The sequence below is a fragment of the Arvicanthis niloticus genome, chromosome 10 (genome assembly GCF_011762505.2).
Source record: "Arvicanthis niloticus isolate mArvNil1 chromosome 10, mArvNil1.pat.X, whole genome shotgun sequence".
In the NCBI taxonomy this organism is placed as follows: domain Eukaryota; kingdom Metazoa; phylum Chordata; class Mammalia; order Rodentia; family Muridae; genus Arvicanthis; species Arvicanthis niloticus.
This window is the reverse complement of record NC_047667.1, coordinates 65602269-65628189: the sequence shown is the minus strand read 5'-3', so window position 1 is coordinate 65628189 and position 25921 is coordinate 65602269. Positions and strand designations below refer to the sequence as shown.

The 25921-nt window shown below is 47.6% G+C and overlaps 1 protein-coding gene across 2 annotated transcripts in view; it reads right to left on the bottom strand.

The window, feature by feature from the left end:
• The window catches only part of Kcnh1 (potassium voltage-gated channel subfamily H member 1), a 305856-nt gene that overhangs the window by 73083 nt on the left and 206852 nt on the right, over positions 1 to 25921 (bottom strand). For both annotated transcript variants that reach the window (XM_076941632.1, XM_034513126.2), the window contains exons 8-9: positions 21904 to 22103; positions 14276 to 14528 (exon numbers count right to left, since the gene is read on the bottom strand). In XM_076941632.1, the coding sequence (XP_076797747.1) occupies positions 14276 to 14528; positions 21904 to 22103 (453 nt within the window). The remainder of the gene's footprint in view (positions 1 to 14275; positions 14529 to 21903; positions 22104 to 25921) is intronic.

Below are 25921 nucleotides of genomic sequence, written 5' to 3'. Positions count from 1 at the left end.
TCAAGTACCAAGTGTCCATTGCAAGTGTATAAGATACTCTACATTCTTCTCTAAGCACCTCCAAAATTGGTATGTCATTGGTATGACATAAAAGTCAATACCTTCACCTCCTCCAAATCAGGCAAACCGTGCATGGCTTGCGGACATTGCTCTGTTGTTCTTGTATGAAAGTGGTTTTAAAGATCTGGTGTGAATAGGACATGCGTGGAGTTACTTCCAGGTAAACATGTAAGCTTAGACATTTTGTGTTATGGGTAAACATAGATCCCCTTGCCAAGATCTAATTTTAATTGTCTGTGATGTGGGTGGCTAAGGTAGGTATAGAGCCAGTAGATAGCTTTTCTATAGGATGCTCCCTGGTTGCCATGGAAACAGGGTTTCTCCACGATGCCCTACAGTGGTGACCTCTAGGAACTCACTTATATATACTGACCATCCTATAGCCTTCCCACATTGTCCATCATGACACATGTGCCCTCCATATCTATGTAATCTGGCTCTTCTAGAGAATGTGCTTCCTCTGAAGAAACATGGCAAACTGTTGATAAACCAATGCTACCTGTTCCTTCTGGCAGTACAGTTACACGCCATAACTCTCTCAAGTAGGTGAATAAAGGTTGGACTTAATCATTTAATCAATACAGTCAGAAATGATATTCTGAGATGGGAAGTTGATGGCCTGGGTCTCTTGGAGAGCCAATGGTCTCTTGGAGTAGCCACTCCTGGAAGTCTCTATCTTGAAGTCTGATCAGCATGGGGTAGAGCCTGATATACAAAGAGTGCTCTGGTCTCCAGTCCAGCTCTCATTTGATAATCAGGCACACCCACCAGTTCTGCCAATGAGCCTCTGGCTGGTCCAGCCCAGTCAAGCCTTTGGGTAAGTACAGGCTTAGAGACCACTTATATACAGTCATCTGAGAAGCCTGCTATGGACAAGAATGAGTATGTCAAATCAAGACATGTAAGGAGCATCCAGCCACAGACACCTGGACACACAGTTTACAGAGCTCTGGGCTGAGAAATGGCCTCGTGGGTGAACTTACTATTTCAACTGAATATTACCCATTACCCCGGCTCTTGCTGGCACCCTCGTGTTTCTGAAAGAAGGTGACAAGAGAGTGTGAGGACCCTCTCTAATGGGTAGAATTTCCCATCAGAGAGAAATGAGGAGTATCTCTAACAGTTTGGCTTTCCTGGCTACACATTTTGAGCATTGGTGAGAAAGGCAGCATTCCAAACTCTGCAGCTCCTACTGAGGAAACATGGTATAATTAAGCTGTAACTACTGAGTAGAAGCTGATTGGTAATTTTATCTGTTTCTTACCAAGATTATCTCATTTAACAAGACCTAATATAGAAACATTATGCCTCCTTAATGAAATTTCCTAATTACAGAAGAACCCTTAAAGTGAAATAATAGCTCCTTGCGTGCATTTAATGAATGAATCTGACTATACAGATTACATTTACAAACCCTCTCAAGAGGTGCATCTACCTGCCTCACAGATCATAGGACACTCATGCAGGGATTGAACATAGATGAATCAATGCATGGAGACAGCAGCATCAGGCACTGGGAAGTTTTCCACAGGACTGGGAGACTTGGTGGTGTCATAACATGGATTAGCTCTCCAGCCCAAGTTCAACAGTATCTAATCCTACTTCCTGTGAAGGCAGCCACTTTGGCGTAGATGATCTGTGTAGATGATCTGAGGGTTAAGCATGTGATACACAGGACTCGTTGAGTCCCAAGCAAACCCCAAACATCTCTAGCAAACAGGAATAGTTTCAAGACACGTGTTAACTAAAAGCCTGCAGGAACAAAGCAGGGCTCTGACAGGCCTCATTGGTATGACATAAATGTCTGGGAAGAGCTTTCTAGGTCAGAGATTGGAAGACAGAAACCAGGACAGACACTGTATGTATGCTTCCAGCTGTGAGCATGACATGACCATGCACTCAAGAACAGAACACTCCCAACGCACCTGAAAATCAAACGTTCAGTCAGCTGGATTTACCAATCAGAGTGTAGGGTGCAGAACATTAAAGGTCATGTTGCCTTGTGACTCCCTAGGTGCTCACGTTCTAAGTAGATGTTCTGAGCTTAGGGAGAGGGGTGGGTAGGTGGGGAGTGATTGCAGATCTTTAATTAGAACAAGCCAAAGGCATTGTGCTAATGAATCATCCCATGAGCGCCCCGCCCCCAGTTACACACAGCACCATTTCCAAGTCTGCCCTCTAATGGGGCACCAGTGTGGCCTGAAGAACATATAGGAGAGGCAGGTTACAGGGATGAAATACACAGGAACGCAGCCTGGGAGGAATGGAGAGCCTGCAGGCAGCTTGGTTCGGTGAAGGGCAGAGGCAAATGGTGCTGGTAGGGAGGACACCAAGGGAACTGCAGGGCGACTTCAAGAAGTGTTTGGATATAGGACCCTGGAAACATCAAGCAGCCTTCCTCAGTGTTAGGAGGTTGCAGGGAAGGGACTGTGATTCGAACCCAGCAGGTCCAGTTCACTCAGATAGATGAATCTGGCTGGCCAATGTGCATGGGGTTGGGGGGAGATGTCTGGCTCTTTCCATAATTCCTAATGATATGTTCTTTTAAAGACTGCTCACAGGATAGCCCATACTGGTACAGCACATGACCAAAGCTAGCCCCTCTGTTACTAAAAATTGCTAGCCATTTTCAGACTCAAAGATAACAGAAAAATCTCAGCCAGTCATTCATGTACTGCTCGAAGGGCTAAAGAACCTCTTGGCAGAAAGCTCAAGTGATGCCCTATGAGGGGAAAGAGGAAGCTGACAGGAGACTAGGTGCCTAGTGCCAATGGAGCTGCTACCTGCTCTAGTGTACCTGGGTAACTACATGAGACAGAAGCTCTAACCTTGCTGGCTTTCTGACACTTGGAGTTCCTACCAGAGCAGCTGCACCCATATCTTAGACCACTGGGGATCCCTTGGCCCAGAAGAGAAGGGCAACAAATTCTGTGGGCAGGTATCCCCTTCAGGGAAGGCGCAGCTTCCCAGTCCGAAGGTGAAAGACCCAGCCTTGTTAACTACACCGACCAGCTTCCCAGCCCACTCTGATTATAGCCAGAGATTAGGACCACCCAGAACCTACTGTGTGTACCAGGACCTGCTATGTGCTTCCTCCCAGAGGGCCAAGGCCCAGCCTGATTCCTCTGGAACACTTGCGAGCTCCTCCACAAGTACTTAGTTCTGCAACCCCAAGCCTGCCGAGGTTGCAGGTGGGTGTAAGGAAGCTAAATGTTGACATCTTGTTGACAGAAAAGATGCAAAGCTCTTCACACCTTCATTGCACAAATACATGTTGCTGCAGAGGTCCCAGCTTATAGAGTGAGAACATGCATCGCAGACAGACAGACAGATAGACAGACACCCTGCAAATCTCACCAGTAGCTTCCTCTCAGAGGTGAAAAAAGACGCTCCTGGGAACAAGGGTCTACTTCACTGGCTGCAGGAGTGTTAAATGCCTGATTGGACTTCTAGCAGAGCCAAAATGCTGAGACTAGACGTGTCCTAGTGACTCTGGTTCCAGAGACAGATCTGATTCTCTGCCACTTCCCAGAGTGCATCTGTCTCTAGAAGTTTGCTGTGATTGTAACGTCTGTAGGAGAGCTGCAGCATGTTGAAACTCCTGCTCTCTTTCCAGTCGGTACAAAAGAGCCACGGAGATGACTCTCTTTACCTACCTCTAGTTAGAGATGGGCACTATCATGGTCTGTGAAACCTACACAAGTAAGGTCATGGCTAGGCCTCTCCAGGTGCCACCCACTCTGCCTTTGCCTCTGCCTCTCCCAGAGGGCACTTACCCTTGACTTCCCATAGCTGGGTCCACCTCTTGCCATCTCTGCACATGGCTCAACCCAGACCAGTGACTTGGACTTATCTTTTGTGGGTCAGAGATCCCTTTCAGCGTTTCATGAGGCTGGATGGAAGAGTGGAAGCCATTTCTGAGGTCAAGGAGCTTATGATGAAAGAAGAGGAGACTCATGCCTGCCTGTCACAACGAACAACAAAATCACTGCAACACACGCAATGCTAAGACTGAGGATGGGGGAGTGGGCGGGACTCAGGAGAACTCACGGAGAAGATAGTCAAGCTGCCCACACATAAGTTAGACAGATGTGAAGGGCTCGGTGGCTCTGACAAACCGTGCAGGTGGGAGTGAAGACAGGTTCCGAGGTGTTCACTTCACCAGCTAAGCTTCTTGGTTGTCTTAGCCAACCTTTTCTCACTGTTAGGCATCAGTTCCAACAGTCTGTCCTGCTTAGACCGGTCCCTCCCATGAAACAAAGAATTCTCGCCACCCCTGAGGTTCACGGAGCAGATCCCCACCGGAGCGTGAGAAGAGGTTGGTCAGCACCATGATTGATCTAATTCGAGGGCTCAACACTGGGATTCTTCTCGTTCATAAATATAAAGAATAGCAGTTGTGCCTGGAAAGATGATGATTGGACTTAGTGGTGGTTAAAACCGATAGCTTGGTGGGATCTGGGATCACTAATGAGACACGTCTCTGTGAGAAGCTTCCAGATTAGGTTAAGTAAAACAGAAAGTCCTACCCTAACCATGGGTTGGGGTTCCAGACTGAAAAAAGAGGAGAAAACCAGTTGAGAATTTCTCACCCTCTGCTTCCAGGCTGTGGGTGTAATGGGACCAGCTGCCATCATTACCTCCCTGGCACCATGACCTCCCTGGCACAAGGGACTGTCTCCTCCCAAACTGTGAGCCCCAGTAAGTCCTTCCTTGACCTTATGTTGCTTTTGTCAGGCACTTTCATGATAAGGAGACAAGCAGCTAATCTGTTGTTGGCCTGCCCTGCTGTGCTGTACTCTCTTGGCTGCACCTCTGCACAGACCTATGCAGTTTCTTAGGCCTTGGAACCCATCCATTTGAAATCTCTCCACCCACTTGTCAAGGTTATCGCTCTCGTAGGTCACCCACCCATCTCATCCCTGTCAATCATTACTCCTCTGCTAATCAATCTAAGCAATACTCACTAATCCTCAACATGACAGGTGTTTCTAATGCACTCATATGTGCCTTAATTTTCGTTTTTGTTTTATTCACTTTTTTGAGACAGGGTCTTCCTATGTAATGTATGCTGGCTGTCCTAGAACTGGCACTGTAGACTAGGCTGTCCTCAAGCACACAGAGATCCATCTGCCTCTGCCTCCTGAGTGCTGAGATTAAAGGTGTATGCTACTATGCCCAGCTCTGGAATTTTAAAAAAGTGTGTGTGTGTGTGTGTGTGTGTGTGTGTGTGTGTGTGTGTGTGTGTTGTATTCATGTAGGTACACACACAGTAAAACATATATGTGGCAATCATGTCATAAAATAGTGATGATTTTACAAACTGTGACATCTCTGTCCAGTGAAATGTATTCTATGGCATTTGCAAGAACTTGGTACCAGCACCTGTCCTTACCCCTGGCTCTGTACAGTCCAATGTTTTGGCCACTCTCCTTGTTTTAGTAGTCCTTCCCAGTCTTCTGAACACAATTCTAGGTACAGGTGCTCCCTAGAGACCTACTCTGGAGCCCTGATTCTCTCCTCAGTCCCCACACCCCTGGTGGAGTGGACAGTTTCTCAGTTTATGCTCTGTTCTCATGCATCTGGACTGCAATGATGCAAGGTGTGTGCCCTGAGTCCGGATCCTTCTCCAGAATCCTCCAGTGAATACTCACTTAGCTCAGACCCATATGTCTGAGGGAGGAATGAGTCACTTCTACGATAAGCCCATGATCCTCCTGGATTGTTCACCCTAATAAAGTCCCCTCTTACTCCACAAACAGTGAAGGACCATCTTCCACTCACTTCATCTACCAAGTATCTCTTGGCTCTATTTTCTCTTATTTAAACTACTGTGAGATCAGGTCAGGCTACTCTTGCATCTTGGCATACTCCCTGTTGGTCCCCTCTGACTTTGTAATTCACTTTCTAAACAGCTTCCTGGATGACTTTTCTAAGCACAAGTGCAATTCTGTCCCTGTTCTGTTTAAAGTCACCACTGGCTCCTATTGCTAATCCATATAAGTTCATCTTATAGGGCAAAAGGGCCAAGAACTCTGCGGACTGAACTGCTCTTCATTGCTAGATGTGGCTTCTAAGCTCTGCCAGTGTTGGCCCTGCGGATGATGCTGCACCTCTTTTCCTTCTCACTCTCTCATCTCCTAGCCCAGCCCCAGACTCGACTGCATCTGGTGGCACTCAGCTCTGATGCAGCCTCTGTCCGTAAGCCTTCCTTTAGGCTGGCTTGAATACCTGCTGTGTGAATTCTGACAGCATCTTGCTCTTAGCACTTTTCCCACTCTCGGCTCTGCCTTTAAGTGTGTAGTGACTTGTCTTCCTGATGAGCCATCAGCTCCCTGAGAGACCAGCCTTTTTGTTCATGTTATGTCTCCAGCCCCTAATGTCACACTCAGCATGCTTATGAAATGAACAAGTCATTGCAAAGGTGGGTGAAAGGCACAGTGGGGTGGTGGTGAAAGGCCTGGGATGTCCTGGGCTGGGAGATTTGGGGAAGATGACTGGACACCGGAAGCCAAGTTTAGAATCCACAGGTCAGCCTTGTCAGCCTGACTTGCTGAGCTGCTCAGAAATGCTCCCTTAGCTCAGTGTGATTCAGCTTTCTGTTAAGCTGAAAGTTTCAGGCAAATTTACAACCATGAAGTAAAACAATGTATGTTAGAAATTACCCCGTGAGCAGGAGCAAGGAGCAGAGATGAGGGGTGTGATAAAAAAAGAGATGGCCCTAAGATAGAAGCACTGTCTGTCTTAGAAGCCTTCTGGAACCTTTACCCCATATGTGTCCCCAGTCTTCCTCATGCAGTGACCCTGAGTGTGAGGAGGGCTGGCATCCTTCCCTGAATGAGCCTTGCATACAAAAGGATTCAGTTAAAGCAGTCTCAGAACTACCATGATGACTCCCTGTCTGTCAGATAAAATTATATTAGCTAAGTGCCTCTCCTCCACAAGCAAGTGGACCCTAGAGCTCCACCAAGAGCTGGTGGAAGTTACCAGGATGCCTACAGATGAGAACATAAACTTTGTTTGCTCTTTCCCATCTGGCTATCTATAAAAGAATAGAAGTACATTGAAGAAATTATTCAACTATATTTGAAGATTGGAAATGGTGGACGGCACCTAGAACGCCTTTGTTAAGATCTTGGTTTGTCTTCCATCCTGCATCTATGCACACACACATTCTTCTCATGCAGTAGGGCTGCCACACACGCAGTCCTGTGTTACACTTTCCTTACATAGAACACTTGAAACATTTTACATGACAGTGGAGTGCCTCTATATCTCATACTTGCCCTAACTGACATTAACTTCTGACAACCAAGTCCTTTGTCTGGACAATGCAGTTACAGGGATTCCATTTAGAAAGATCACGTATAGCATATCTAATCCACCGTGTCTTTGGGGACTGAAAACTCGTTTTAAAAATTGCTTAAACAGAAGGAGAAATTAGGAAAAGATCACCCGCTGTCTATCCTCACCTTCTCTTGATCACATGATGTGGGCGCTACCAGATAGAGACGCTTTGTGCTGTGGCGTTCTAGATGATTCCTCACCAGGGTGCAGATTTACTGCAGCCACTTAGGTTGACGGAGCAGCTAGGTGAATACTGATGCTTGGTTAGAGTGTGGAGAGCCTTGAGCACAGCTCCTGACACATGCTGGATACAGTCAATGAGCTCACCCCACAGTCCACCTGCTCCCTGTGCAAGGGTGCCCCTCAGAGAGGGAAGAGCAGCAGTACTGGAGCCCATCTTTCTCCCTGCCTGGCCCCCAGGGGCCCCGGGAAGCATCTCTAGAAAGGACTTGGCTTCCCCATGTTTGAACTAGTGAGCATTTATTGCATTGAGGTTGTGGTTTATAAATCTTTGCTAAATAAGCCCTTCAGTCCTCACTGTCTGGCTAAGGACAGTCAGAAGGAGTGATGTAGGCACATGCAGAGACACGCCATTTTCTCTGATTGGACAGTAAAAAGCAAAAGAGCTGCTGCCAAGACATTCTTTTGGGAAAAAAAAAATGTGCTTAAAAATGATCCCCTAACAGTGTCTGAGAAAGCAAATGATGCTTTCTCAAGATTGACTTGAAAAAAATTTAAACTGTCATCTTGAAAAATATGTTTGTTTGTATGTTTGGTGTATGTGTACATATGTAGCACACACGTGTTTGCATGATGTAGAGACAAGAGGTCATTTACAAGTGTGTGCTTGTTATGACTACATATGTATGCACACATGTGTGTGCACTTGATGTAGAGACCAGTGGTTATGTCTAGTGTATTCCTTTATTGGTTTCTGCCTCAGTTTTTGAGACAAAGCTACTCAGTGAACCTGGAGACCAGGTTCACTCAGTTTTTGAGACAAAGCTACTCAGTGACTGGCGAGCTTAGCTGAGCGGCAAGCCTCAGCACCCTCCGGATCTCACCTTTTCAGCTTTAGGATCACAGTTACACACACACACACACACACACACACACACACACACACACACACACCACATCTTCTTACAGGGGTGTTTGGATACAAACTTAAATAATTTACCATCTCTCCAGACCCACACATGTTCTTTTAAAGATAGCCGGAAAGCTAGACAAATTTGATAAGAAAATGAAAATCTCCTCCTGCCTCACAAACAAGACATCTACCCCAGCTTGCCAGCAAGGACGCCCTTGGGGTCTCGTATCTGTGCGTTTGTCTTTACATAACTGGGATCAATCACAGCATATTCAAATAATACTTCACTCGTCATTAGAGTTTCCAGTATCATTTAAAATTCCCTGGGGTCATCTGACTAACTATACCCCATCTCTTTAAAAATTCTCTCAAACGCTTGGTCATTTAGGAAGACTCCTAAGTTCTGCCAATGGCTTTTCTTTCCCTTTCGTATTTTACATTTCTTTTGTTAATTCTTAAATCTCTAGCTTGAGACCTGTCTCCCTTTCCTGGTTCTGACCTGTCTTCTTGTCCTGGTTCCAGACCCACCTTTCCAAGCAATGCTGGCTGCACCTCGGTCTGATGTGCTCGGGTCTCTACATGGACGTCTAATGGAACCTTCACACTCTCTGCTCCAGGGCCTCCTCTGCGTTAGTACGTCTCTCCCACTACCCAGGCAGCAGAACCTGCCTCTGCCTCCCTGCTTGCCCCTTTACAGCCCAAGAGACTCTCAGTCCTAGCTTGTTTTCTCTAAAACACTGACCAAATACAGCTTGAGGAGGAAAGCACTTATTTTGCTCACATTTCTATGTGATCACGGCATGAAGGGAAGGTCGGACAGGAACTCAAGGCAGGACACGGAAAGCACGAACTGAAGCAGAGACAGTGGAACAAAGTTACTCACTGGCTTGTTCTCCTAGCTTCCTCAGCTTACTCCCCTATAGATCCAGGACCATCTGCCCAGGGGTGGCAACATCACATTATCAATCAAGAAGATGCCCCATAGACTTGCTTACAGGCTGATCTGATTGGGCATTTTCTCATTTGAGGTTCCCCTTCCCAGGTAACTCTAGCTGTGTCAAACTGACAGAAAACTAACCAGGACACCCCTCTCCCTGACGGTTCACCCACCTGTACCTCTCAACTAAGTTTGGCAAATTCTGCAAATAAAAACATAGATATCCGGTTACAACTGAATTCTAATGAATGAATAATTTCCCTCAAACTGCATCCTATGCAATCTTTGGGGAGAAATTCGGGCTAATAGCCATTCATTGTTTCTCTATCATTCAAATGTCCCTTGCAGGCCTTCTCTGTTTGTTCTGAGTGTACCTCAGCGCTCTTTGTCTGTCGTGAGCCACAGTGGCCTCACAGTTTCCATGTCTCTCGGCCCTATTCTTTAGTGCTTTCAGATTACAGCTCTCATGACAGCACACTTCACTTGCAAGTGCCCCGTTTCTCACGATGACACAGTGCTGTCCACACCAGCCTTGCTGCATCTTATCACTGTCACTGCAGCTCTGGGCTCCAGTTCACATGCTGGCTTGGATGACCCACCACACAAGTCCCCTCCCCACAGCTGATCCATGCCCGACCTCATCTGACTCCATCTTTCCAGCCACCCCCAAGGCAAAGACCTCATAGCCTGGTCTGTCAATCACTGGGAAGGATGCCCGGCTGATTAGTGAATCCAAACAAATGTCGAAAATCAGCAACTTCATATGGCTGAGGGAAAGTTCATAAAAGGCCCCTTCCTATGGGTTCCTGTCTTGCTTCCTTCTCCATGTGCCTCACCTCCCTCTACTCCACAGCTAAGGTTGGCAATGTCAAACCACACATGAAATGACGATCAAGGCTTAGTGCTCCTGACACGGTACTACAGGCTGGCAAAGCCCTGTGCACACTGAGGCAGAAAGCTCTGAGCTGATGGAACCAGCATGGCCAGTTCCACTCATACTGGCCTGAGCCTGCCACTCACACTCACACTCACACTCCAGTGCCCCTAGACACCCTGCTGCTTTTCTACCCCAACACTCAGCCTGCCACACTCCTTGGGGCCTCCCAAGTTCTCAGTTTGGCTCTGCTTCCTCTGTGAGCATTTACCTGTCTGCTTGCTCCAGGAGAGGTACAGAACAAGCCCCTTGCCCCGTGCTCATGATCACTAAGCATCTGTCTCAGTTCAGAACAACGGTCCTCTAAGACAAGGCTTTCTCTGTCCCATGATCCTCTACGACAGCAGATGCTGCTAAATATCCAACCTAGAACAATGGCCAAAGAAGCCCTCAACTCAGCAACTTGGAGAATCACCCTGTGCCATGAATGGGGTTGTTAGGCATGGGAGGGGTAGAAGTGAGAAGCAGAAGGGGTGGTTTAATTAAATTAAAAATAAATAAATATCACAACAAGGCAAAAAAAAATTGTACATGTGAAAAGCGAAATGACTAAGTTTGAGAAGCCGGTATAGGAGTTTTCTAAGAGAATTCCAGAAGGAAGTGAAGAGGTTGTCATAGCAAAATTAAGTCAAGGGAGGAATCAGGTGAGAGTGCCGCCATGATCATTGTTTTGGGGGGACAGTGCTTTCCATCAGACAGTGGCTCAGGGGTCACACTTTCTAATTGCAACCTTTGATCAGCTCCAGAAACCGATTTACCAGGTCACTATATTCATTATTCTTTAAGTGAAAGGCAACCAACCCTAATAAAACATCAGGCTTCATTTCCTACAACAGAACGGATGCTGACTTTTACCTGGATGTTCATCAGTTAGCAATGTAGTTAGCATTTTATACTGTGGCTGCTGTCACCAAAAGTCTATAAGGATTTAGCAAGGGGGGGATTTCTATTCTGGGCACATGCTAAACCCACTTAGTTATGAACACTGTCCCTTCTCGCTCTTGGAGTCTGCACTAAAATTAAACAGAGAACGAGGGTGGGAGAGTGTAAATGGAAGGAGGGACCACATCAGCAGGTTGTAAGTGACTGAACTGGTATGACTGGAGTCTAAGGGCACGGGCAGCTGTGTCCCAGCATTTCCTCTGAAGCCTCCTGCACGAACACTGGCATATTTCCCTGTGTGACCAGAGCACTGGGCGCACAGCACTGGTTGATAGTTACTTATCCTACAATCCCCAGGGAGCATCTCCGTTTCCTCTGTAACCCTTGCAGTGCAGAGTGGTAGCTCTACAGTCAGTTGCTCCACATGCGGCTCTTGAGGGTTGGGATGAGATTTGGTCTCCCGCAGCAACCCACTCACGACAGAGCCTGTTCAGTAGTTCTGGGTTAGAATACACTAAAGGGCATCAGAGGACAATGAAGGTCTAGTTCTCAGTCAGTTCATTGAACAGAAAAGATCTAAGGACAGCAGAATTTTTAAAAGATCCAAGTGGGTGTTTTCCAGGGAACAAACAGCTTGGAATGTTGAATGCCTTACGGCCTAAAGGACAGGTTGACTCAAAGAACTTGTCATGTCCTTTTATAGACTAAGAGTCTCTTGGCAAGTTATGTAGGATATCGAGCCTGGACCTACTTTGGGGGTTCAATCTGGCTCTTGGGAAGCATAGAGGAGGTTTTTTTTTTTTCTAGCCTGGCCATCTTGAGAACAACCAACATGTTTAATCCAAAGCTGTTGAGCTATATTTGAAGTCCAACCACACTGCTAAGTGGAGCAGGCTGGATGCCCAGAGGGCTAGATTTGGAGAAGCAGTAACCAGCCAAATCCAGCAGGTTATGAAGTTGCTGCCTCATAAGAAGGCTAGTGTGCAGTGGGGGGAGGGGGTAGTGCTCGTTTGTTCTCGTCTCTTTTCAGGCTATCATCCCTCCATGCCTGAGTCTATCGTGCTGGTGTATGTGGCGGAGCACTAAAAATCCCTGATCGTGAGCACACAAAAGATAGTGTTGGGCCTCAGGATGGATTTTCTGAACACTTAAATAATGAGTGATCGATCTGTGGGGAAGTTGGTACAAGATGCTAGACTCTGAAGGGTTACCCCTAATGCAAATTCAAAGGATTGGTCAGTGGTTACTCTTAGCTGAGAAAGAATCCTGGCTAGCCCAGTGCTTTCATTGGTGAATTTAAAGGAAGATATAAGAACCCCTTCCTTCAGATACCCTACAACAATGTCATCATCACCATTCCTGTGCTTGGCCCACAAACTCATTTTCCTGAGAGGAGGGAGTGAGGAGCAGCCAGGACTAGGCTGTTGTGCTCTGTGGACACCATGGTATCCAGCAGACCAGACACACTTCAGCTCTGACACAGACTCGACAGGCTTACGTCACCATATTCCAGAAAATGCTGAAGGAATATAAATCACCTTTGGGTTACCCTGAGTACAATATAGACAAGAGGGTGAGTTGACAAGGTATCCCAGGAGCAAGAAGGAAGCCATGTTTCGGGTACTCCAAAATCAGACAGGAGCAAAATGAGGCTTTAAAAATATCATCCATCTCTACATAGTCAGCCTCTTCATTCTAGCATCGCTTTAACTTTGTCTCACCCATCTCAGTTCTCTGGGAAATCAACCATGGGCTGAACCTAAAACGTATGTCCACAATCTGCAGCAGTACCAACAGCGTCCAGGGCCCATGTACTTCATTAGCCATCAGTATTTCAGTTTGAAAGCTGGGCAGGGATAGAGGTTGAAGACTGAGGGATACTGGGACAGGACTCCCTAAGTCTAGTGGCTGGAGTCAGAGGTTGCAGGGCTGGGACCCCATGGGCCTCAACCACTGTGAAAACATTTCCTTACCTCTCTGAACTTCAACCATCTCACTTAAAGACTGAGAGTAATGAAGCCATTTTGCATAATTAAATGAGGATCCATCTGTGCAATATTGGGCAACAAGCAGATGTCTGTAAGTGGTAAGTGGTGACAAGCCATGATGTCTTGTCTCCTTAGAGAGATGTGTGCATTGGAGAGCTATCCTGTGGCTGCCTCAGAAATTTCCCCAGGGCCACTGACGGTCAAGCTCCCAGATACCATCATGTTAGACATGTCCCCACCCTTCCCACGTTCCTTCTTGCCATGTGTGGTGACTAGCTTCCGTGTCATCCAATGAGAGATCCTACCTCTTCCTCAAAGTAATGCATCTCTCCACACACCCACATCTTAGTTCCTTAAGCACCAGGATAACACATCTCTTACCTGCTTACCCTGCCCACCGCAGCCCAACCTCTACTTGCTGTCACTGTTCAAAAACACAAACCCAATAATGCCCCTTTCCAACTTTGAATTCACCATGGGTCACCTGTCCCACCCTCGAACGTGAAATCAACATCCTTTAATGTAGTTCCTGGAGCCTACGGTCCATCAACTCTCTCCCAGTGTCATCTCCCACTGTGGCCCTTCCATGTGCCCCTGTCACACAGAGTGACTCAGAGTTTGCCCCTGTGACTCATACCTGTCTCTCTCACACAGGCTAACCTGTCTCTTTTTGGAACCCTGTTTTTACCCTGCTCTGTGCTAACTCATTTTCAATTGTTTGGCTTCTTGTTGTGTATCCTTTTATATAGGAAGTGTTCCCGTTTGAATCCTGAATCAGATGCCCCTTATGACATATTCCAAATGATGGTCTGTTTATTCATTTCTTCCAGTAGCCTGCATCCCCTTGAGGAGAAAACCCCAAGGGCCTTAAACATCAATCGTCCAAAGAAGGCATGGATCCATAGCTGTATGGATGAATGGATGGAGAAATGAACCTTCCCCAAGGAGAAATCTGGTTAAATGTGGCTGTCCAGTGACTAAGACAACTGCAAGTAACCATTACCAGGAGTACGTCAAAAATTGGCAGCACATACCTAGAATGGCCACGACCTCGTCATCCTGGATCACCTCCAGGGAGCCTGAGACCACGAAGCAGAGGCTGTCCACGCTCTCCCCAGCATGATAGATGAGGTCCCCTGGGGCACAGTGCACTGTCTGGAACTCCATTGCCAAGGCCCGCAGGCAGCCATCACTGGCCAGCCGGAAGGCGGGGTGTTCTTTGAACACTTTGCGGTTCAGGTGCACGCAAATGTCAGCTCGCATGTCCTTGGGGCAGATCTGCAGGACCTGGCCAGACAAGGAAGAGACAGTGTGAGGTCCATTCCACAGCCTCCTTCCCTCAGCACCCCAGGCACAGGTCAGCACCCACGAGGCCAGACTGCACTCTTGTGCTTCAGTGCCCTGGGGAAGCCAGCCAGTGTCTGGATTCTAGAACATTCTACTGAATACTCTGGATGCAGGTCTGAAAGTTGGGGCTAGGAGTGTATTGGGCATGAGAAAGGTCTCTGAGGAGATCGCATTTCAGCTGACAGCTTTGCAATGTGTCAGAGTGAAGAAGAAGAACGGTCCAGGAGGATAGCAAACACAAAGGCTCTGTGGTGGACAGTCCACCCAGGTCAAGGGAAGGCCTAAGAGACATCATGCAGAGAAAACTGTGAGCACATAAGAAGCTTCCATGTCACAGACTGTGACCAGGGACACAGATCAGGGGGCCAATGTCAGCTGAGAACCCAGAGTGGGATTAGAGAGCTTTGACCCTGGGTGGCAACACAAGAGTCAAAGGGAAAGGTGAGAGGTGCCTGGCCCAGGCTGGTTCAGTGCAGCCAGCAAGAAGTGGCCATGTTCAGATGAATTCCACAAACAAGCAAATCAAATACACGCACGCACACGCGCATACACACACACACACACACACACACACACACACGAACATAGGCATACATATAGACGTGTGTGTGTGTGTGTGTGTGTAGGGTACAATATGATATTTTGGCATGCATACAATAATGAACATACATGAACAAAGTAATCAGTCTATCCATCCTCTTTATTTGTCAATTCTTTATACTGAGAACATTCTAAATATTCTCACCTGATCATCTGGAAATACACAGTTATTTGGTTAATGGGTACAAAATTACAGCTGGAAGAAACCGCCTGGCATTCTATAACATAATGGGGTCACATTAGACTAGAGATCGGGTTCTGATTACATAGCTGGCTCGACTTGCTGATAAAGTAGATTTGGGGTAGTATTTAAAGAGATGCATTTACATGAGATCTGCCGAAGATAAGCCAGTGACAATTCCAGGATAGATGGGAGAGGTGCTCCTGAGACCCACCCTTAGCCAAGGAGCTGCTGGCACTTTGATGGTTGCTGGGGAAGGAGACTCACTCTTCTTTGGGGATGTGACCATTGTTAGGTAGCCCATCCCCCAGTGGATTTACACAAGGTCATTAACTAGTTAGACTCAGTGAGATGGTGAAGATGGAGGAGGAGGAGGAGGAGGAGGAGGAGGAGGAGGAGGAGGAGGAGGAGGAGGAGGAAGAGGAGGAAGAGGAGGAGGAGGAGGAGGAGGTGGAAGAGGAGGAGGAGGAGGAGGAGGAGGAGGAGGAGGAGGAGGAGGAGGAGGAGGAGGTAGAGGAGGAAGAGGAGGAGGAGGAGGAGGAGGTGGAAGAGGAAGAGGAGGAGGAGGAGGAGGAAGAGGAGGAGGAGGAGGAGGAGGAGGAGGAGGAGGAGGAAGAAGAGGAGGAGACAGTGGCAACAGACATGAAGTTGATAGGGACAGGTTTTTGGGTCCCTGGAACAGTTAGAGGGAGGTAGTTGGGTAGAGAAGATAAAAAAAATTATACACATGTGTTAGCTTTCAAAGAATAAATACTCTTTATGGAAATGAGATATATAAAGTCACATTTTTCCGAGTGCTTGCTGTCTGCCAGGAGCGGAGCAGCAAGTCACCCATCCAGCTAATATTTATTTTTCAAGCATCCATGAAGCACCGGGTACCATTCTAGCCTCTACTGATGTAGTAGTTGAAGAACAATTAGACAAAAGTGCCTGCCCTCATGGAACTTACCGTCTAGTAGGAAGAGGCAAGTAACAAGCAAAATAAATAAAACATGGTAGCAATTGCCAGAGACAATAAGGAAGACAGAAAGCACAGTGAACAAGGGGCCACAGCTTTACATCGAAAGCTTGGTGTGCATTTGCTAACTTGGTCCTCACAGGAACTCTAGGATGTGCTTTTAATTATATCAGCTCAGATGAGAAAGCTGAGACACAGGGAAGCCCAGTGTTTCCCAGCCAGGAAACAGTATATTTTGGCTTCCACACTAGGTAGCTTGGCATCAAAGCCCACTATAGACTAACCAATCCCAATGCCAGGCAGCTCTGCAAAGCCAATGGGCTGCCATTTGACTTGCAGCATCCCCACCCCACCCATGATGCTGAAGAGGAAACCCAGAGCTTTGAACACGCCAGACAACCACTCTACTGTCTGGGCCAAACTAGGAACTGCAGTCCATGTGGATCTCATTTTTCTAAACAACTGAAAAATTTCCCAGCTTTTTAGAACAAGAAATATTTCTGTGGACTGTTTGCAAGAAACCACCACACGACTTTCTAGAGCGAGCATTGAGAATATAACAGGACTTCTAGGGGTCTTTCCGAGAGAATTCAGGAGCATTTTTAAAATAACTTTTTCTATTCTATTTTGTGAATCAAGTAGGGGGCATGAAATCAAATGTGATCATTCAGTGGATCCTTCTTGTGGTGCTGGGAACCTGCCAGGCCCCATTCCCATCTTAGCATCAGCCAATTGCCTCTGCAGCTGGGGCTTCTCCACCAGCCTCCCCACTCCGGTCTTGCCCTGGATGGTTTCAGTCCTACCTTCAGTGTCCATGTGGAGGTGAAACAGGGGGGAGAGGTCACATGACTGAAAGCCCAGCTACTTCTTCCCTGAGTGGTTTAACTACTCTGTGCTTCACTTCTCCTGTAAAGTACAGACTACAAACACTCACTGCAAAGCTAAGGGAAAGTGCACCTGTCTGAGTTACAGCCCTTTCTCTGGTGCCCCTGCATTCCTGTTCTGGGTTGTGGAATGGCTGAAAATGAGTGTGTCTCTAGGAGAGTGGACGGAGGAATATGTGTTAATTTTCAAAGAAAATCTCCTGGCATAAAGCCTTGGCCAAGCGATCATGGCAAACAAGACTGCTTCAAACGCATCAAGACTGTTTCAAAAATCTGAGGGGTTTCTCCATGTGAATTGTAAGGGAGCTAGAACACACATGTCAAGTCCATGTGGATCTCAAGGGGGTGGGGACACATGTTATCAGATCCAAGCAGTGCTTCATAGCAGAACCAAGTTAATTCTCTAAGTGCATTCACATTTAAATATTTGTTCCCTGAGTCAGGCTCCTGCATAAAGGCTTGGCCATGAGGCAACATCATGTTCAGGATGCTGATTCCAGCTCCCATGGAGAAGAGGGTGACTAAAGAGGAGATGATGGCAAACTCTGGGCTGTGCCACTTCTCCATGGTTGCTCCTGTCTGAAAGCTCTACACTGGGGTAGGCAGAAGGGTAGCATGCCCTCTCTCTGAGGCAGGGGCTCAGCCAAGGAGTCCCACAGCCTTCCAGGGCTGTCCTCTCAATTGCCAGGCTTTGAGAGGTTACTCTTTGTTGGGAGCCGACTTTTAGCAGAAAGCGGCTATCAGCTTTGCAGCCATCTTGAGCCATATACCCTGACAGGAGACTTGGATTACAATAACCTACAACAGCTGAGCACACTCCGATAATCTTGGTTTAGATACCTTGGGTGTGTGAGATTAAAGGTGTGTGAGATTAAAGGTGTGTGACTTAAAGGTGTGACTTAGAGATCAGATTTAGAGACAAGACCTAAGGGCATGACTTAAAGGCATGACCTAAAGGCATGGCTTAGAAGTGAGACATATAAAAGGTGAGAGGCAGACAGGAGAGTTGAGAACAATTTGGAGTAACAGAGATTCAGATACTAGGAGTAGGAGTAGACATTAGACACTCGGGAGAGAACAACAGGAGTACAACTAGGAACTAGGAACTCAAGACTTGGGACTTGGACTAGGAAGAGAGACTGAAGAATAAACGGGATTGAATCACACTCCGTCTGGTCTCCGTTCTTCGAGTCTATCCTCACTCTCTCTCTCTTGCCGAACCCTGACCCACAGACCCGAGCGGCAGCTTGGGCCGGGGAAACAGTGGCCACCAAGCACGGGGCAGCCCGGGCCTCAATATTTCGCTCAGGCCTCGACATTTTTGGCCGCCCAAAGTAGGGCAGTTCAGGTCCCAACATTTTTGGCGCCCAAACGTGGGCTAGTGCAGATCCCAACAACTCTTGAGAGTTGTGGCTATAGAAAAGCCTTCTGGGCTGTGCCTCGCTGGGCTGTGCCTCACTGGACTGTGCATTGCAGGGTCAAGTTTGAGGCTCTGGACTCAGTGTTGCTCTCAGTGCACAATGAATGTGTGAACTTGAACAGCGCTTAACTCCTGGTGCCAAGTCTTCCATTTTGTGTGTGGGATTTTGTGAGGTTTCTGATGATGCTTGTGTTAAAAAGGCCTGGTACTTGTGGGTTCTTATTTAATGTCATTACAGAGCTTTCATTACCCAGGATGTCATAGCTAGCCCAAAGGCCACAGAGGCCACGTGGTCTTAAAGGTCATCTTACTTCAGTGTATTCTAAATGTGGGGACTGGGGCAAGTCACTGGCGAGCTACTGATCAGGGACTCCAGTGTTGTTTCTCTCCCCAGAAGCCGCTGCCTCCTTCCTCAGGCTGGGCTCTGCCATGGGATGCCACAGTCGGGTGTCTGGACCAGGAACTGAGATGAGGTCTGAAAGCCCTCCAGGGAGGTAAATAGTGACTAGGGTAGGAATGCAAGCTGACTCTGCAGTATCCCAGGCAGTTCCCCGACCAGCCCTGCAGGCATGGGGACAGGGAAGGGCTTTCCCAGACAGCAGGATCTACAGAGTCATTCTAGTGCCTGGGAAAAAGGAGCTTCAGGGCAAAGATCAAAGTTCTTTCTGCTCCAGCAGCTGCCAGGCACCCACAAAACCAGCAGGCATTGTTGTCAGTGCTGAGCAGGGAGAACAGGCATAGCTGGGACAGGGAGCTGGCAAAGCCGGGAGCCAAGCAGTGCCAATCCCTTCCCTGCCCGTTCAGAAGGTGTGAGCCTCATCCTTCCTCCTTCTAATGTATGCTTTACATCTAGAAAAGGCAGAGCATGCAAGATGGCTCAGTGATGTTAGAGCCACGCCACCAAGGTTGAGGACCTAAACTCCATCCCTGGCATCCACAAGGTAGGAAAGAACAGACTCCAGTAAGACATACCATGACACAGTACACGCACGCACACACACATACACACACACACACACACACGAACAGGCACAGATGCACACACATGCAGACACTTTCACAAGTGAATGTGTGCGAGCACACACACACATGCACACACATACATACCTACATATACATGCACACACATGCATGCATACACATGTACACACACAGATGCACAAGCATGCACACACATGCACATGCATACACACACATACATACACACATGCATGCACACACATGCATGCATACACATGTACACACACAGTTGCATATACCAGAAGCACACACTTTCACACATGTATGCACACACATGCATACATACACATGTACACACACAGTTGCACATACCACAAACACACACTTTCACACATGTATGCACACACATACATGCATACACATATACACACATACCCACACTTTCAGGCATGCATGCACACATGATGCACACATGCACATAGAGATGCACACACTTGCACACACACTTGCATGCATATGTACACAGTAAAGTGTAGTTAAAAAAATTAAAGGAGGGAGGATGATAGAAAAAGAACAAGCTTTGGAACCAAATGGAAACCAGGTCCAAATCCCAGTGTTACCTTAGACCTAGGGGAGAGGAAGGAGCCAGGCCTCTGGCCCTCCTCCTCACTTACCAGAGCTTCCAGACACACCCTCCCCAGGGGGAAGTGAAGGCCACGTGGGTACAGTGGGTGAGAGCCATGCAACTAGCATTGGTTCTTCTGCTTTTCCCCAACAAGCTTTTGCCATGTAGCTCAGGCTGGCCCCAGACTCACAGATGCCCAATCTCCATCTCCCAAGTCTGAGGTTACTGCTCTGCAATACCACACCTGGAAAACGTTTGATCTCAGTGCATGTTCAAGGCATGGAAGTTGGTGCTGTGGTGGTTTTATCAACCCACAAACAGATAGACCCAAAGCCATGGGCCTTTAAAGTACAGTGTGGGCAGAACTGAGCGTTCCTTCAGCCTGCCAGCACTCAGGTGTCTGTTCAGATAGAGGAAGACAGGAATGCAGGTGGCTGACCTCACAGCCAGATCAATCTGGATTTCACTGTGTCCACAGGCACTTTTGCCACAGTGCTACCGTTTTCCCAAATTCTACGGTGAAAGAAGCCATTCTCCTCGGGTAGAGGGATAGGGTTTGGCAAGGAGAGAAGTGGAGTCAGAGAGACTGGGAACAGAGAGACTGAGCTGAGGACTCGGCTTTGATCATGGGAAATACACAAAGCAGGGGCTGGAGATATATCTCAGAGCGTGCCTAGCATGCAGAAGGCGTGTGATGGTGCGGACCTGCAACTCCAGAATAAGGGAGGTACAGGAAAGGCAGAGGTCAGGATCAGCTACACAGTGACTTCCAGGCTAACCTGGGCTACATGATCTGTCTTAGAGGGAGTGGGGGACATAAAGATAACCCATAAATGAGCCTTCTGTGTCTTTTCTCTGCTCTTTCTGTGGTTTTTCTGGCATGAGTCTGGAGTAACACGGGTGTTAGAGAACAGTACTCAGTAGGGTCTGCTGCTGTCTGTATTTCACAGTGAGCAACAGTCACCAACTGTTGATGACTGAGGCCCAGAGTTGTCAGTCACCAACGTATGACTAGCACACAGAGTTGTGTGACTATTGCACTTGTCTGAGGCACAGTCTTACCAAGGTAATTACTCAGCCTGTCCATTACCCCCAGTGCTCACGGGCCAGGGATGGTGGTCAAGAGTCTAGTTTGAATGACAACACCATGGGATTCTTATCAGAACTGAGAAGAGGAAGAGACTGATGAGCAGGGACCTTAGGAGATGCCATACGTTTACAAAAATGTAAAGCTCACTATTAGGGGAAGGCCAGCTATAACCAAGATAAGTCATATTTAATGCCGTATTTCTTTAAGAAAGTCAGGGTTCATTAAAAAAAAAAAAAAAAAAAAAAAAAAAGCCATGCTGAACAAAAAGTAACAACGTTCTGAACAAAGGCAAGGTTGGCCAGCAGGGGCCATCTGGGAGCCTGGGGCAGAAGGAAACAGCCTTCTATCCAGGGTCTTTATCTCATTGCTGCACAAGACAGCGGGACATCTGTCGCCTATGTTCCAGGAGACATACCATGCCTTTGATTTCTTAAATGATGGCTCTTTAATTTCTAGTTCTTCGGTAAAGGCAACAGAGAAGCCATCCGAAGCCCTGGAAAAAGGACCGGAGAATCCCAGATGCCCCTGGAGAGTTCTGAGCCCAGCCCACTGGGGAAAGCTGGGGACAGGTGGTCTGGTAGAGTCTCCCTCTCCTACCTTCTCTGTGTCGATGCCTCGGGACATGGACCAGGTGGACACAATGTAGTCCATGACCCGCTCACTCAGACCTTTGGGGACCTGGTAGAGCTTCAGGAAATCCCGGACACTGTTGAGCATCTCGTGATACCTGTTGGTGTTGGCGTACATCTGCTGGAAAATGGTTGTCACGTTCCCAAAGATGGTGGCATACAGAAGAGCTGGAGACAAAGAGAAGAACAATGTGTGAGTGTTCCAAACTCCAGAGGGTGCACCTTCCTCAGGGAAGGCCCCGCAGCTGGAGCTGTGTTCTCTGATAGAGCGTTCAGACCTCAGGAGAGCCTCACATCTCAAGCCGAAGAGGGGATAAAACCAGAGGGATAAAGGGTGGGAAAAATAAGCACAAAGTAGCAAAGCCCAGCCTCAGCACTACTGCATAGGCAGGGTATCCTAAACAAGCGGAGACATTAACATGAGCGTAAGCCAGTGAGCACACTTGCATTCGTTCACTTCTCCCTGCTCTTGGCTGTGGATATTACACACAGCTGTATGTTGTGTTGTGTCCTCACTGTAATCAGAAAGGGGACTGGTACAATTGTGCCGTTTATGATGGTAACATCAATAAGTCAGTAGGGTGAGCGTCAGAGCGACCTTGGTTGACCCGCTCACTCCAGAGTCAACCTTAGCATTCCTTTCTACACCACCCAGTGTTGATAGCTGCACCTCAGTTGCTCCCTGCCCCCTGGGTCTTGGCTATGATCTATCTCCCTTCCAGTGCTATGCTAGTCTGAACGTTTCTTCATATACGCTTTCTGACTTGTGGAAATTATAGTCGAGTCATTTCAGACTCTGCATTCAGTAGTTGCTTAATAAATGCTGCAGATGAACAACTGAAGGGCTGTCTCTAAGAGGTTAGTTTGTGTGTGTTCACATGGACCAGCGATACCGCATTACCTTGGTCTACCAGAGGAATGCAGATTCTTTTGCTCCCACCCGAGATCTACTGGGTCTCTGGATCAAGGCTCAGGATGGCGTTTCCACAGACTCCTCAGGCAGCTTTGAGAGTGCTAAGTTTGAGAAGCTCTGGCCGTGTACATGAGCCTGCTGTTTCACTAGTGGACTGAGCGCAATGCCCTATGCTAATAATTGACTGACAGAGGGAGGATACTCGGCCATAGTCAGGGTGCAGAAGGTCTCAGTTAACATCACTCCACAGAACAAGAGCCACACAGCCAAGGGTAGAGACAGAACCCCACCACAGGCAACACCCCCATGAGTCTGATGCTGGGTGGACTTGATTATACTCACTCTGGATTTCCTGCCAGGTCTGGCCTCATGCACTTCCACCTGCCCAGACACAGCCCAGGTCAGGAAGTGGCTCTCAAGATGGAGACTAGAAAATACACCTATTTCCCTATTTATAGTAAGGAACACCTGAGAACTCATTTGATACCATGCTAAATATAGCACAGATGCCTAAATTACCTCAGGCTCCGTGCACTAGGGAATGTCACTTAGCAAGCACAGTTCTTACCGGGAGATAGAAGGTCATTTCCAGCCACTTCTAGTCTATCAAATAAAATCACAGTGCCCACAGTATTATAACCCATTAACAATACACTGTACCACTTTGCTGACCAGCATTTTAATAGCCCTGCAGATAAAAGGAGCAATTTCCACAGGCCACTACTCCTGTGAAGGAACCAAGGAGCTCAGACACTGGTTGTAAGGGTCTCCCAGTGATTCCCTTCTTTGGTTTGGCTTGTACTTCCTGAGTCCTGGGTCACAGGTAGACCCTCGGTTACAGGGCACATGTTGAAAGGTAGCTTGCTGCCTAGAAGGTTTACAAGCCTGTGCCCTGTCTCATTCTGTGATGACAGCTCAGGCTGTTCCCACACTGATTAACAAAGATGCTTGGAAGGGCACATACTTTTTAAACTGTTCAAATGCACAGGACCTCCAGGCCTACTTTCCAACGGCAGCCATACCTAAAGCTCTCAAAAAACACAAACAAACAAACAAACAAAAAAAACCAAAAAAACAAAACAAAAAAAAAAACAAAACCCTGAACTTTCCCTCCCACATCTCAAAACATAGATAAAGTGGAAGGCTTCTCAAAAGACACTGTTCATTCCCTGACCAACTAGACATCACAATGACTGTGCAACGGCAGCTAGCAAAATGCCTCTCCCCTGCTCTTGGTCCCCCGAGCATGTTGTGATTTTCTGCATTGACCAGCCTTCACCTTTCAGGTTTCAAAGTGTCATTTAGTTGCTACGTGACAGTGTAGGACATGGTGCTTCTTTTCACAATATCACCAATTAATAATCACCCAGAGTTAGGATCAATAGGGCCTCCAACCTCACATGGTGCCAGAGAGCAGATCTCTGTAAACTTACCACACCCTACAGCATTCCTCTCTCTGCATGAGCCACTGGTCCTAACTTGTTGAAACTCTGTGAGGCAGGAGACTGCCCTCTTTAGACATAAAGGGCCACATAGTGATCCAGAGAGTACAAGAAGAAATGATACCAACAGCTACAATAACAGAGTGTTTACATAGCTGCTGCCACGTGCAAGCCTTTGTTCTGGGCACTTGTATACATGATATATAGTCATGCAAGATTCTGTAGGACCGTGAAAGGCAGCCTGATTTCTGGTTGAGCACAGGCTAGAAACCCCAAGAGACCCCAGGTGATCCTGAGGGGCCCCAGGAGGAACCACAGGTTATCCTAAGGGATGGCAGGCGTTTTGCCACCCAGACTCCAAGCTCTTGACAAGAGGCCGCAGACCTCCATAGATTTGTGTCCTTCAGTCACATAGGACAAGCTTCCTAGCCCCTCCACAGGTAGAAGGCGTGACTGCAGGCCATGTAGCCTGAAGACAGATCTCTATTTTAATGAGGTATCTGAAGGCCAGAAGGACTTAGCCAATTAAGCTTTCCTTCCCAGACTCTCCTCCCTATAAAAGGTATTTAAACTCAGAGCTGCGCTGAGAAAATGGGGTAAGGTTTTTCATCTACTTTCTGCCATGACAATAGACATCTTAAAACCATAGACTGCTTCTCTTTCATCGGGACCCACTGTGGGGAACAATGGAGAAGGCCTTCACCTACAGAGCCGCCATCTAATCTCCCACAGAAGACCTCTCTGCATTCCCAGCCACAGCGACCAGCCACCTGTGATCAAGCCAAGCTAAGCCAAGCCAAGCCAAGCTGACCTCTGACAAGCCATGGACTTTCCCCGCAGGGTGCAGAAGGAACGCTCTCCCCTTTTCCCCTTTGGCTGTGGGCCAATCCAGTTGGTGGGCCCCACTTTGTTCTCAGTTCTTCTGCAGTTTCCATTGGTGCCTGGGTGCCCAAGAACCTGAGAACCAGATGGTCCCTCGCCACCCTACAGGCCCGGGGACCCTCCCTCCCACAGCTAACTCCAGCCCCATGGGGCCACAGACCGAGCTCCCCCACCCCTAGAACGGGCATCCCCACAGAGGCTTTTCACAGCCTGACACCTGCCTGGTGAGAGCATGGGGCGAGAGCACTGTCAAACTTCCTGAGTCCCAAGTCCTGCCTCCCTGAGCAGTGGCCCTAGCTCTGTGGCAGGCGGGACCTCCACCCTCTAACCCAACAAGATTCTATCTTTATTGTATTGATACGAAGGGAAAAGAGACCAAGTGATTTACTAAAGCCATAGAACCAGCAATGAAACAGATGAGGACTCACACCTGAGCCAGCAATGAAACAGACAGAGGACTCACACCTGAGCAAGTGACTCATGCACAGCACCAAACACACCTCTAGCCACTAGACATACATACCACTGGGGCCAGACACTGTCCTGGTGTTTCATATGCACGCATACACTAACACACACACACACAATATATATATGTATTATATATGATACATATATATATATATATATATATATATATATATATATATATATATGAGGTTCTTTAATGTCCAGTGAGGTGGGGTCTACCGCTAGACTTAAGTCAGAGATACATAAGCCATGTTTGTTACGATAGCAACAGAAAATGG